Below are 12,462 nucleotides of genomic sequence, written 5' to 3'. Positions count from 1 at the left end.
TGTAGAGCTGTCACCATGTCCTCCTACCTGGGGACACTGCATCCCTTGGGATACCAGCCAGCAAGGCCGTGGGAGCTTTTCTCTTCTGAAAAATGAAACAGATTTCATTGCTGCTCTTCCCTGGACAGCTCACACTTGCTTGTACCCATCAACACTACCTCAAACAATTAGTTTTTCTCCCTTTTTCCAGGAAAATCCTTGGGTCAGGCTGCTCCCCCCAGCATGCCCATTATCTCCCAGTCAGAAACAAAGAACCCCCGGATAAATCAGCTCTCAGCACGTTGGCAGCAGGTCTGGCTGCTGGCCCTGGAGCGGCAGCGGAAGCTCAACGACGCCCTGGACAGACTGGAGGAGGTAACAGCCCCTGGCTGCTCTGGGAAGGAGGGGAACTGGGAGTTCATCCCCAAAAACATGCATTTTAAATTAGTGCTGCCCCCAGCTCTTGCAGACAGTTCCTGCTGCCTTTCCAAAAACCAAATGTTCTTAAAATGTTAAGGCTAAAACCCCTTCGGTGATTAATTAATTAACTGCACATTAACCAACTTTGTGCCCCTGTAGTTGGTATCTGTAGAGCTAATGACAGCCAGGCCCTGCTTTCCTCCTAGCAATTAGTTTAACAATTACTGTCTCTATCTTTTCCAAACATCTAATGTCATTTTTGTTTTTATTTACGCTTAACAAAGCAGCTATGCCCAGAAGTGAGTGGTTTTTTTTGTTTTCTGTTGCTTTTGCTGTAGGTCAGTTCAGTTTATACGTATTCATGTTTTTTCTTTGTTGCTTTTAACCCCAAGAGTGTTTAGAGAGAGAAAAAAAAACCAAACCCTTACTAAAAGTTGTTGTGTTACCTTGGTGTGAGCTGCTCGAGCTGGTGTGGTTGTGGGGGTCCTTTTGGGGGATAAGAAGGGTGTTAGTTTAAATTGGAGGGTCTGAGGCTGGGGCAGGGTTTGTAGAGCTGAGTTGTGCCCCAGCTGCTGTGCAAGACGAGCAAGAAATCCTTTCTTGCCTGCTCAGAGGGAAAGGGAGAGGGGAGATTCATGCTCAAAATTATGGTGACAGTGGGAATTCCTCCCTGGTGAGTCCGTAGGGTGAGGAAACATGCCCAAAAGCCCGAGCAGATGGGGTGGGGGGGTGGTGTGTGTGTCTGTGTGCAAGTAGCTGATCTCCTGCCTGTGTGTCCGTACGGCAGCGCGGGGGACGCTGCATCCCGTGTCGGTGGTCCCGTGATGCGCAGTCCACGTGCTGGCTGTCGGCTACGCTGTGTGTCCTGTTCTGGAAAGTCACTCTGGGGCAACCCCCTCATTAATCAGGGTCGTCTGGATAAATCCAGACCAACCTTCCCCGGGAGGGCGGGCAGGGAGCGTTGGTGCCGGGCGCTCGGGCTCGGCCAAGGCCGGTGTTCTGGGGCGCGGTAGAGCCGGGGCTGTTGCTCCGCTGGGATTTCTCCCACCGACTCTTCCCGACTTTGCCTTCCAGTTGAAGGAGTTTGCGAACTTCGACTTCGATGTCTGGCGGAAGAAATACATGCGCTGGATGAACCACAAGAAGTCCCGTGTCATGGACTTCTTCCGGCGCATCGACAAAGACCAGGACGGGAAGATCACCCGGCAGGAGTTCATCGACGGCATCCTGGCTTCCAGTAAGCCCGTGGGACGAGCTCGGAAAACAACCACCTTGGTGCCCCCACACCCCTGCCTCTGATGAATGAGGTCCCTGCATCCTCATTCCTTTCTCCTTCCAGAATTCCCCACCACGAAGCTGGAGATGACGGCGGTGGCCGACATCTTTGACCGCGACGGCGACGGCTACATCGACTACTACGAGTTTGTGGCTGCTCTCCATCCCAACAAGGACGCCTATCGCCCCACCACTGATGCTGACAAGATCGAGGATGAGGTAGAGCAACAAAAAAAGGGGTGCTCGGGGTTGTTGGGGTGGTTCAGGCTGCGGGTTGGCAGTGGGGGGAGGCAGAAAACAGGTAAAAGAAAGGGGTTGCGGTGGTGCTGAGCCAAAATAAGTGGTTGGAATTGATGGTACCTACCATGTTTTTGAAGGAAAGGCTGCACAGGACTGTGTTTTATCCAAGAAGTGACTTGTACTGGGATAGGCTCCCAAAATCCTGGTTCCTTACCTCTCTTGTTGGTGATGGCAGGTCACCAGGCAAGTGGCCCAGTGCAAGTGTGCCAAGAGATTCCAAGTGGAGCAGATCGGCGAGAACAAATACCGGGTAAGGCAGAGGGGGATCAAATGCTGCCCCAGTGGCACAAATCCTGCTCCCCCTTCCCACCCGGGGAGGGGGGATCACTGAGGGGGTGCCCAGCAAGGTGTGGGAGGATCTGGGGGGGAGATGGAGACCTCGTGCCCTGGCACGGCGGCTCCCGGCGGAGGTGGCTGGGCCGTGTTTTCCCGGCTCCATCCTTGGCCCCAGGGCGTTCCCTGAACTGGGAGAACATAAAAGTGTCCCTGTTCTGGGGCAGCCAGCCCGGGGGCCCCGTGAAACGCCGCATTCACTCCGCCGGAGCCGCCCTTGAAGTTTTCCTCATGGATGAGTGTACCTTACGCCTGTGTTTTTCTTAGCTCGCTCCCGAAGAAGGGAGAATAATTTCCTTACAGAATCTCTTTGTAACGAGCTGCTGTTTATGTTTCAAACCCTTCACCGAGGTGAAGTGGTGAAACGAGCTGGTGGCAGGGCTCCCACTTCCCTGCCCACTGGTTTCAGGGCTGATGCTCCGGCCGGGAATCGCTGATCCACAGCATTCCCCCCTCCGGCTGCACCAGCCCCAGCCTCCCAGAGCCTCTCCCTCCCCCCAAATAGCCCAAACCCCCCCCCCAGATTTCTAACCCCTGCAGTTAACAGTTTTCGTGATTATTGCACTGTTAATCCCATAAATGTTTTTCTTGTTTTTCTTTCCCCTCCTCTTCCTCTGGACTTTCCTCCCCGCTCCCCATTCCCTCTCCCTCCAACTCCTCCCCCTCCATAGTTCTTCCTCGGCAATCAGGTACAGTCTGCCTTGTGTTGCTGTCTCTCACCTCTGGAATTTTTTAACCAACGTAGTTGTGTGTCAGTGATGCTGCTCTGTCCTGTGGTGCTGTGGGAGGACATGATCTGGGAGCGCTGCTGAGCAGAGCCTGGTACAGAGGAGTGCCACCCAAAAGAAAAAAAAGGAAAAAGATGGCATTAGGCAGAAAAAAGGGGAAAAAGTCAATGGAAAAAGCAGGATTTGACAAAAATGGAGAGATTTTTCTCTGTGGGCTCCTTCCTCGGATAGACTGGGGATGTTGATGGTAACCAGTGGTGAATCACGGCACCCTGTAGTGGGAGCACTGGGATACAGATGGATTTGTGCTCCTGTGGGGAATCCCAGGGGTACAACTACAGCACGAGGGCTGTACCAGGCTCTGGGTGGGTTTGGATCGCAATCACCATGGAATGAGAGCGCTGAGTCCACCCCTTTAATCCCGTAGGTAACAGTAACTAAACCCTCATTCCTGCTACACCCACTGAGTAACTCCTCACTGGAGGAAGGCTCCCAAAACCTGCATGTATCCCAATATTGTTGTGACCCGGGATGAGCAGTGCAGCCCCTCTGAGTGCAGGCTCAGGTTTGGGGGACAGAGCCATTCTGATGTCCCCACTGCCTCTGCCCAAATAAAAAAGCCTGTTTTTCATGTGGAATGATGGTGCCCACCCAAAAAGATGCCCAAACCGAAACAAACTGGGATGTTGGAAGTGGATGACTCTGAGGACTCTGGCTTTAATTTAGGCAGTGATTATAGAAGCATTTTCAACAAGAGCTGAAAAATAATGTAAATGTGGCAGCAGAAATGAGAATTGACTCATCCCTGGGTTTGGCTTTTGAAGAACACCTCATGTAGAGCCTGGAGAGAGGGAAGGAGCTCCCCTGCCCTCCTCCCTGCCCACGGGCACCAGGGCATCTCTTTAACCACCACACTTAGACAAGTTTTGGTAGGACTCCCAGGCAGGGAGACCCCCCAGTGGTCCAGGATGCCATATCCCTGTGGGTCAGAGATGCTGTCACCTCCTGCCCCTCTGCCTGCCATGATCCATCCCAGTCACTTTGCACCCTCTGTTTGCATTGAATCTTTTTGTGTGTGTGTGTATCCACCCACAAAAAGTGTTCCTGTTTGGGTTTTTTCCCATTTTTTTTTAATCATTCTGAAGAGGGTCTTGCTTCCAAAGGCTGGATCTCCTGTCTTCTCATCCCAGCAGGTGCTCTGTAGACCTGGATGCAGAGCTGCCACATCCAAGCTGGGCTCTCAGTGTCCCTTCCCCCAGCAGACATCCAGGAGCCTGAGCTTGGCCTTCCAAGAGATTTAGGGAGACTGCTTAAAACAGGCACATGCTTCAGAATCAGGGTGCACTTGTTTTGATGTCACAGGTGTTTCAGATCACTAATGAACATCGCAATCACTAATCAACATTCCTGCCTGGATTCCCATCACTCTGCACTCACTGAAACATCCTCACTGGGCGATTGCTGTGGCGGGGGCTTTGTGGCTGGTGGGGTCAAGTCTGAGGCTCAGGGAAATCCCTGGATTTCAGACTTGATGATGATTAGAGGTGTTTTGCTCAGCAGTGACGCAGCTGAATCAACCGGCTCTTTCCCACGTGGGCTGCACCGGGAGGGTTATGGCATTGTCAGCCTCTGTTTCCTTCACAATAAAAGGGCAAAAAAACTACAGCTCTGTCTGAGAAAACCCATCCAAACCCCAAATTCTAAAATTCCATTTGCTGCCCTCAAAAATTCACTTGCCAGCTTTAAAATCAGAGGATTTGGGTGGTCTCATCATCTTAAAACCAAGGCAGCAGGAAAACTGTCGGTTGGTACTGCCCTGCACTTACTCCAGAAGAACCTGTCTGGAGAAGCATTAAAAATATTAAACAGATGGGTAAAAGCCTTTTGGTGCAGCCTGTTGTGGGAAGGAGCCGGGTGTCCCTCGTTGTTCCCCCTCCTCTGACCTGTTCCTTGGCTCCGCAGTTCGGCGATTCCCAGCAGCTGCGGCTGGTCCGTATCCTGCGGAGCACGGTCATGGTTCGTGTCGGAGGGGGATGGATGGCCCTGGATGAATTTTTAGTGAAGAATGATCCGTGCAGAGGTAAGGCAGTCCCTGGGGTTTATACAACCGGTGTCTTCTCACCCGCTGAGGGAAGCTTGGAAACTCGTCTGCTGTGGCTGAGTGACCAGAGCGGGGTCTGGGTTGTCTGAAGGAGCTGGAGAAAACAGATCCAAAGCAAACCAAGAGCTTAAAATCGCAGGGTTTGGTGGTACTGCAGTGTTTAGCCAGGTCTTGTGGGGGGAGAAGAGGGAAGGGTTGTGTTTCTTGGTTCCAAGACCCCAGTGAGTGGAGCTGCAGCACCATGCTGGGGGGTCTCGGCTTCCTTTGGAGGTGGTCAGTGCACACATGTGACCCTGTGGGTGATGGAGTAAGCTTTGGAAAGGTGACCTGAAAGATTCCAAAGGTTCAAAGCCAGGAGATGGTAAAATTCCTGTCTGAGACACACTGGGCAGAAGATGCTCCAGCCCAGAATCTGTGAACCTGTAGTACAGCTGCACCGGGCTGTGGCCATGGGACACTGAGAATGCAGGCTCATCCTAGGCACTAAGGAAACATTCCTCTTGTGACTTTGAACTTCTCTCTGACATGTTTCTAATACAAATTTTCTCAGTTCATTTGTTGTGTTTAAAGCAGCAGCATAAGGAACTAATTTGGAAACCCTGAGCTGGGCAGGACTGTGCACCTTAAATATCTGTTTTGATGGTGCTGGATCTTCTTCCAGTGCCTTGGAATGAACTTTCTTCCCGTATTTTTCCCTTGGGGGTGAAAACATGGCCCTTCTTCTTTTTTTGAATTGCCACAAGCCAGATTTGGGTTGTAAAAGGGGCTGCATTTAAGATGACATTGTCCATGGAGCTGTTCAGGGACTGGGTTGGATTTTGCAGGGGGTGGTTTAAGCACTGTGTCCTGCTGTATGTGTGTCAATAAGCATCACCTTGCATAAGTGTGTCCCAGGTGAAGCAAAAAAAGGTGTTTCAGTTCAGCATTAATGCAGGAAAATTAAAGTGTAAGAAGCTCCTGGATTACCTGAGCTTAAGGAAGAGACAGCAGCAGATTAGAAGGGAAGAACCACCTCAGTCTTGGGTTTTTAGGGATGAGTGGTGTTTGTTGGAGCTGGTTTGGTGGGACACGTTTGGAAGGGACAGTTGGGGTAACGCAGACCAGTCACATACTGTGGGCATGGAGAACTGGGGTCACCTCCTTCCCAAAACCTTGAGGTATGAAGGTGGTCAGAGCTGCCTGGTCTGGACGCGATGCCGAGAGCCGTGACCAGGGGACAGAGAAGGATCAGCAAGGGGCTGGCCAGGAATGGAGCACATCAGGCTGCGTGTTTCGGAGGGCTTAGGCCTGTGCTCCACATGTCCCTGTCTCACTGGGGTCTCTTGAGATGTTAATTGCTTCGGATGTGTCTTCTTCAAGCTGCTGCATTCCGTGCCCCGGCTGCCCGACGGCTGTTGCTGAAAGCAGCATGATTTACAGCGTGTGCCTCGGGGAACCTTCAGGGTTTTCCTGCTCCTCCGGCGTCCCTCGCTCATGCTTTGCAGCAGATGCTTTGCAGCGCTGACATCGAGGTTGTTTCTATCCCTTGGTTATCTCAGCGTGGTGCTTCCCTCCTGCAGTTGCTTTCTTGGCTTTCTGGTCCTGTAATCCGTCGGCTCTAGAATTCCTCCTGTGTCCCGTAAGGATCAGTGCATGCCCTCGCTCTCTGTTTGAACACCGTGAGCATGAAACACGTTGGCACGTGTCAGCTGGCCCAGGAGCTGAAGCCCACAGACCTTCCCCCTGCTCGGTTGCCCCTTGCTTGTGGAAGGGAGACCCTCCAGCTCTTTGAGGTGTTTAGATGAAATTTTAGAGTTGGCATTTAGTGGCTGGTGGTCACTTTTCTCTCATCTCTCCCCAAAAATGCGTGGAGAGCTGCCCAGAGTTGCGAGAGAGCAGAATCTCTCTCAGAATCTCGAGAATCTCGACCCTTCAAAGCTGCTTTTGCTGTTTTTAAGTCACGTTACAGATGACATTGTAACATGGTGAGTTTAAATGCTTTTCCACAAGAGAACAACAGAGCATCCAGTATGATTCCATGACCCTAAGGCAGCTCTTAATCGTCCAGTTTCTCAAAGAGCTGATCTGTGGCAGGAGGAGGCTGAGGCAGAGCAAGAGAGCCGGGATGGTCTCGCTGCCGTCCGCCCGCTCTCGGAGATGGGCTCGAGGAGATGTGCAGGGACACTGCTCCCAGCCCTGGAGCCTCCTGAGCCCTGGTGACAGCACTGGGTTCCTCCAAACCTCAGGTCTCCCCTCCTTTGTCCCCTTCCAGCACGAGGACGGACCAACCTTGAACTCCGGGAGAAATTCATCCTGCCGGAAGGAGCCTCCCAGGGAATGACCCCGTTCCGGTCGCGAGGCCGAAGGTCCAAACCATCCTCCCGAGCAGCCTCCCCGACACGATCCAGTTCCAGCGCCAGCCAGAGCAACCACAGCTGCGCCTCCATGCCATCCTCCCCTGCCACTCCAGCCAGCGGAGCCAAGGTGGGGTTCACATGTAGACCCTTCCCTTCCCTTTCCTTTAGAAACCAGTGGTCTCCAAAACCCGTCCCAGCGAGATGAGGAGCTGCGGGAGGTGTATGGAGGAGGAGGAAGGTTGGGGCTTTGGGGGCTTGATGGTACTGTGATCTCTATAAAGTGTTCATGGTGTCTGCAGGAGGAACCCTGCTGTCCATGTGGGATTGGAGGGGTGGGATAGTGCAGGGCAGGTTTCCAGCCCAGACTGGACACCCATGGCTCCTCAGGAGGGTTCCCGGCGCTCACCGTGCAGCCGAAGGCTCCTGTTCCTCATGGCAGAGCTGTGATGTCAGGAAGAATCCATCAACCATCATCTCTCCTCCCCCACCACATCACTCACCCCTGCATGGTTTATTTCATCACCTTTCGGGTTTTTTCCCTTTATTTTAATTTATATATTTCCTGTTTGGTTCTCGTTCCATTTTAGTGCTGTTTCCCCACGCCCCGTTCCAGATACTTTTCCATTTCCCTTTTTTTTTTTTTTTTTTTTTTTTTTTTTTACCACTCATTCCACCTCTCCCCCCCCTTCCTTGGATTTTCCATTTCACAGACTCCACATCACTTCTCTCGATGTTATGACAAACCCTGGTTGATAAACAGTAAAGCGGGCACCCCCCTGAGGGGATTCGATTATTCCGACTTCCAGCTCCCGAGCGCCGAGGTAGAGTATGGTCTGGCAGCCCCGAGGACCTGCTGACAGGCCAAAGTGCCACTGGCACGGAGTCATCCCACTCCCCTACCTGTTTTAACGCTTTCCCTGTGGTAGAGCAGCGCTTGTAGCACCGCTAACGCTCCGACTGTTGGCGTTTTTCATGGGTTTCCAACTCGGGATCAAATAAAACATCGACTTCAGAATAAAGCACAGCGCTTTCAATTCGCCTTTAGCTGCCTCCAGACCGTGAGAGCGGTGTTAATTCTCTCTGTGCTTTAAAAAAATATATTAATTTTCCAAGCTTTAATAGCTTTTGCATTGGGAAAGGGGCCGTGTTTGGCTTCCCAAAATTCAAATCCAGCAGCCGAGTTGAGACTTGAAAATCAGCTACAGCGCATGCACTGTAACTGCACCGCCTCAGTTTTATGGAGCGCTTGTGTTTACCACCATGTTGAAGCACGTCGGGTGTGTCCAGCCCTGTCACCGCCTTGATGCTCCCAGGAGGATGAATTTGGCCTGAGATTTTGATTTCCCTAAAGTTTTCAGCCTCCTCGTGGACTTCCTTGCCCTTTGTGAATGGGTGATGAGAGGCACCGGGTAGATCTCGGTGGTTCACTGCGCTGGTGAGGTAACTTGTGTCTTGCTCAGTGATGCTTCCATGTGGAAAAGGGATTAATTTAATTCATCAGAAGGTCAGGAGCGCTTTCCCAATTGCCCTAAATTTATGCTTGCTGCTTATTATAAAATAGGATCAAGGATGAGAATCGAAATCTCTGATGATGACAATGGTACCTCAGCAATCGCGCGTTAATGGATTTTAATTCCCTCAGCTGCCCCTTTCCCCTCTGCAGCTCCAGTTTCATCACATTCCAACGTTTCTGAGTTTCCCAAAAACCACGGGATGGAGAGAAACCCCTCCATCTGTTGCTTTAAAGTTCCTTGGGAAATGCCCTCTGGTGTCAGTGTCCATCTGTGCAGGGATGCAGAGGAGCTGGAGCCATCCCTGCATCCCTGTGCTCCCCAAAGCCTCCAGGGATGGGGGACACCACAGGCAGTCACTTTCCTGCAGGACTGACCCAAACCCAGAGCTTTGGGTGGTGAATAGAAACTGGAGCTGCCTTTTCCAGCTGGATCCAGGTGCCCTCACCCTGCTGGCACCTTCCCTTTTGCTTCCTCCTGCAGCAGCGGGAGCAGAGTTGCCTGTTGTGCTGCTTCACCCCACATCAGCTGCACTTGCAACATCTTAAAGGTCGGGAAAAGCACCGTTTCAGGATGTGGCCAGAACTGATTTGATGTGTTTTGTGTCTCTGTTCATCACTCTTCCAATTTGGCTGCCTTTTGGTGCTGGGAGCGTGGACACCAGCTGGGTGTCCCTCCACCTCTCCCAGTCAGGCTGTGCTGATGCTCCCACAACGAGATGCAGTTCTCAGGATCCCATGTTGTACTTGACAACCTTCCAAAACCCTCCTGAGCTGCCTAGATGCTAAAATCCCTATTTTTGCAATATTTCACCTTCCCTTTGTGGAGGTTTTGAGCCCAGCTGATGCTGTCTCTTCTGGATGTATAACAGCTTTGCTTTGATTTTTTTTTTTACCTGTGCATCAGCCTGCAGAGCACAAACTGCCATTACCCTCCAAATTCTCAGGATCTGGGCTTTTTCCTTTTTAATCATCCACTGCTGAAACGGCAGCTTGTGTCCTCCTTGACCATTAAGATGGGTGTTCCTTAAATGCCAAAATGTTTTTGCCAAGGATCTGATCTTGGATGTGATCTTGGCCCGTCACAGTCCAAGTGACAGCTAAAGGATACCCTGTGTGTTCTTCCTCCCAAGGTGACCCCTGCAGCAGGCAGCAAACTGAAGCGACCCACCTTCCACTCCAGCCGAACCTCCCTTGCTGGGGACACCAGTAACAGCTCCTCACCAGTCTCTACAGGTGCCAAAACCAGTCGGGCAGGTAAGTCGGGTGAAAAGACGGAAAAACTCCCTCCGACGCCGTTGCTGCTTAAATTGGTGGGGAAAATATGGAATGTTTTGTGGTGGGCAGTGGGGTGGGAGGCTGATGCCCACTGCTGCATCCCTACCTGGGAGAGGGGATGCTGGCAGAGTTCTGCAGTCCAAGGAGTTGCTCCTGCTCTGTTAAAAGCTTGGGAAGGGATGGGTTCTGATGGTGAGCCCCCTCTCTCAGAGGTGCTGGTGGGGATCAAAAGCAGCCACAGCGGGGCTGGGGATTTGGGCGCCGGTCGGTTCGGGGATGGGGAGGAACCCGAATCCTCCTGCTCGTGGCTCACTGGGCTCCCCTTGCAGATCCTAAAAAAACAGCCAGTCGTCCCACGAGCCGGGCCGGGAGCCGCACGGGGAGCCGGGCCAGCAGCCGGCGGGGGAGCGACGCCTCCGACTTCGACCTGCTGGAGACGCAGTCGGTGTGCTCGGACACCTCGGAGAGCAGCGTGGCCGGCGGGCAGGGCAGCTCCCGCCGGGGCATGGCCAAACCCTCCAAAATCCCAACCATGTCCAAGAAAACGACCACTGCCACCCCAAAAACTCCAGGCCCTAAAAGATAATACTGTACCCGTACCCTCCTGAGAGAAAAACCCAACCTGTGTCCAGTTTTTAACCCTGCTCCGTACATTGGATGTATATTTATCTAAATGGGAGAAACTATATTGTTAAAAGTGTAAAAGAAAGTTGTGTTATGAAGCTGCCTTATTTGGGTTTTTTTTTTTTGTTTGTTTTTCGTTTTTTGTAAGTTACTATTTTCATGTGAATATTTATGTAGATAAAATTTGCCTCTCGGTGACCCCTATTCAGAGAGGGGCCTGGAAAAATGAAACGTGGAAGAGAAAGAAAAACAAAACAAAACAAAACAAAAAAAAAACAAGAAAAAGATTTAAAAAAAAAAAAAAGGAAGCAAAAAAAAAAAAAGGTCAAGATGTGAAAGTGTAAAGAAAAACTAAAATATAAATAGGATTTCTGCGCGGTGCAGGGTGTGAACCTGCTTTATCTTTTAGGATTGTTTCCTAAATGTCTTTATAAACTTGCTGTCTCAGCAAGGTAAATTATATTTAAAAGCAAAGACCTGAATCCTGCAGTGTTCAAGGAACTCTCTTTTTGTAAATCACAGATACCTCAACCAGAGAGACATGAGGTGAGGGGACTTGGGGCTTATGTTTCCATTTTTTTAAGCTATGTGGTTTTACCTGAAGAAAGCGGAGTTTGACTTAATAAAATTTGCACACACTACAGCAAAGGTCGTGACAATTCTGTCTCGAAAATACTGTCCCGACAGCTTTGTTTTTAAAGAACAAACTGATGGGGAGGGGTTTGGGGAAGGGTCTGAGGAGGGAGGTTCACGCCGAAGCCGGCTGGAGGAGAGCACGTGGGTACGACTGCAGGTCTGGAGCACTCGGATACATCCCTTGTTAGCGGTGGTGGGTCTCCAAATTCAAGGATTCTTCTGGATTGATGGCTTAAAAGAGCCCGACGCACGGCGTTCCTTACACAATCGCTATTTATCTGCATCTCTTTGTTTCCTATTTATTATTTAACTGGTCATTCCACTTCCAACCAGGCTGAGGTTGATGTGAACTCTGCTCCTAGGAGAAATCTGGACTTACACGCACAGTTGCTTGTCCTTGAAATGAGTCTCACCAGCACACTCGCTGCAAGTCCTGTCTCGCTTTTGTACGCTACTTTTTCTTTGTAATAAAATCAAACTGACCAAGTGACCAGGAGATGGGCCGGGGGCCAGGGCTCTCCACAGCTCCTGTATTTATTAAATATTGTTCCTCTCCGGCCCTGACCGTGTTGCTGTGTGATTCTCTCAATTTGGTTTAAAATTGAGGCAAAACTGAAGCTCTACCAATGAATTGTTTAAAAACCAGACACATTTTTGTATTAAACTTGCTTGCGGTAATAAACAATCTTGCCTCCTACTTTATTCCCCAGTGTTAGCTTTGTGAGGATTGACAGCTGGAGCTGGTTATCCCGTGCTGGTGAATTTGGGTGTCAACAGGGCCGTGGGTGCCCTTGGGTTTGGTGATTTGTGAGGGTGAGCATCCCTAGAAGTGGGTGCCTATGGGGTGAGCATCTCTAGGGTTGGGTGTCTGTGCATTTGGGTGTCTTTCAGGGTGGGTGCCCATGGCTTTGGGTGCCCACGGGGATAGTCATCCCTGGGGGT

The 12,462-nt window shown here is 51.1% G+C and overlaps 1 protein-coding gene across 2 annotated transcripts in view; it reads left to right on the top strand.

Moving 5' to 3' along the window:
• Nucleotides 1–12,205, top strand: part of MACF1 (microtubule actin crosslinking factor 1) — a 147,245-nt gene extending 135,040 nt beyond the window's left edge. Inside the window, exons 95-100 of one of the 2 annotated variants that reach the window (XM_029963002.1) lie at nucleotides 2,979–2,996; nucleotides 4,998–5,115; nucleotides 7,388–7,599; nucleotides 8,183–8,293; nucleotides 10,116–10,239; nucleotides 10,590–12,205. In XM_029963002.1, the coding sequence (XP_029818862.1) occupies nucleotides 2,979–2,996; nucleotides 4,998–5,115; nucleotides 7,388–7,599; nucleotides 8,183–8,293; nucleotides 10,116–10,239; nucleotides 10,590–10,846 (840 nt within the window). In that variant the 3' untranslated portion in view covers nucleotides 10,847–12,205. The remainder of the gene's footprint in view (nucleotides 1–2,978; nucleotides 2,997–4,997; nucleotides 5,116–7,387; nucleotides 7,600–8,182; nucleotides 8,294–10,115; nucleotides 10,240–10,589) is intronic. The other variant, XM_029963003.1, reaches the window with a different exon arrangement.
• The last annotated feature ends 257 nt before the right edge of the window (nucleotides 12,206–12,462 follow it).

Source organism: Manacus vitellinus, unplaced genomic scaffold, assembly GCF_001715985.3.
Source record: "Manacus vitellinus isolate BGI_N305 unplaced genomic scaffold, ASM171598v3 scaffold_52_pilon, whole genome shotgun sequence".
Classification (NCBI taxonomy): domain Eukaryota; kingdom Metazoa; phylum Chordata; class Aves; order Passeriformes; family Pipridae; genus Manacus; species Manacus vitellinus.
The sequence above is the reverse complement of the archived record's forward strand: the minus strand, read 5'-3'. Positions and strand labels throughout refer to the sequence as shown.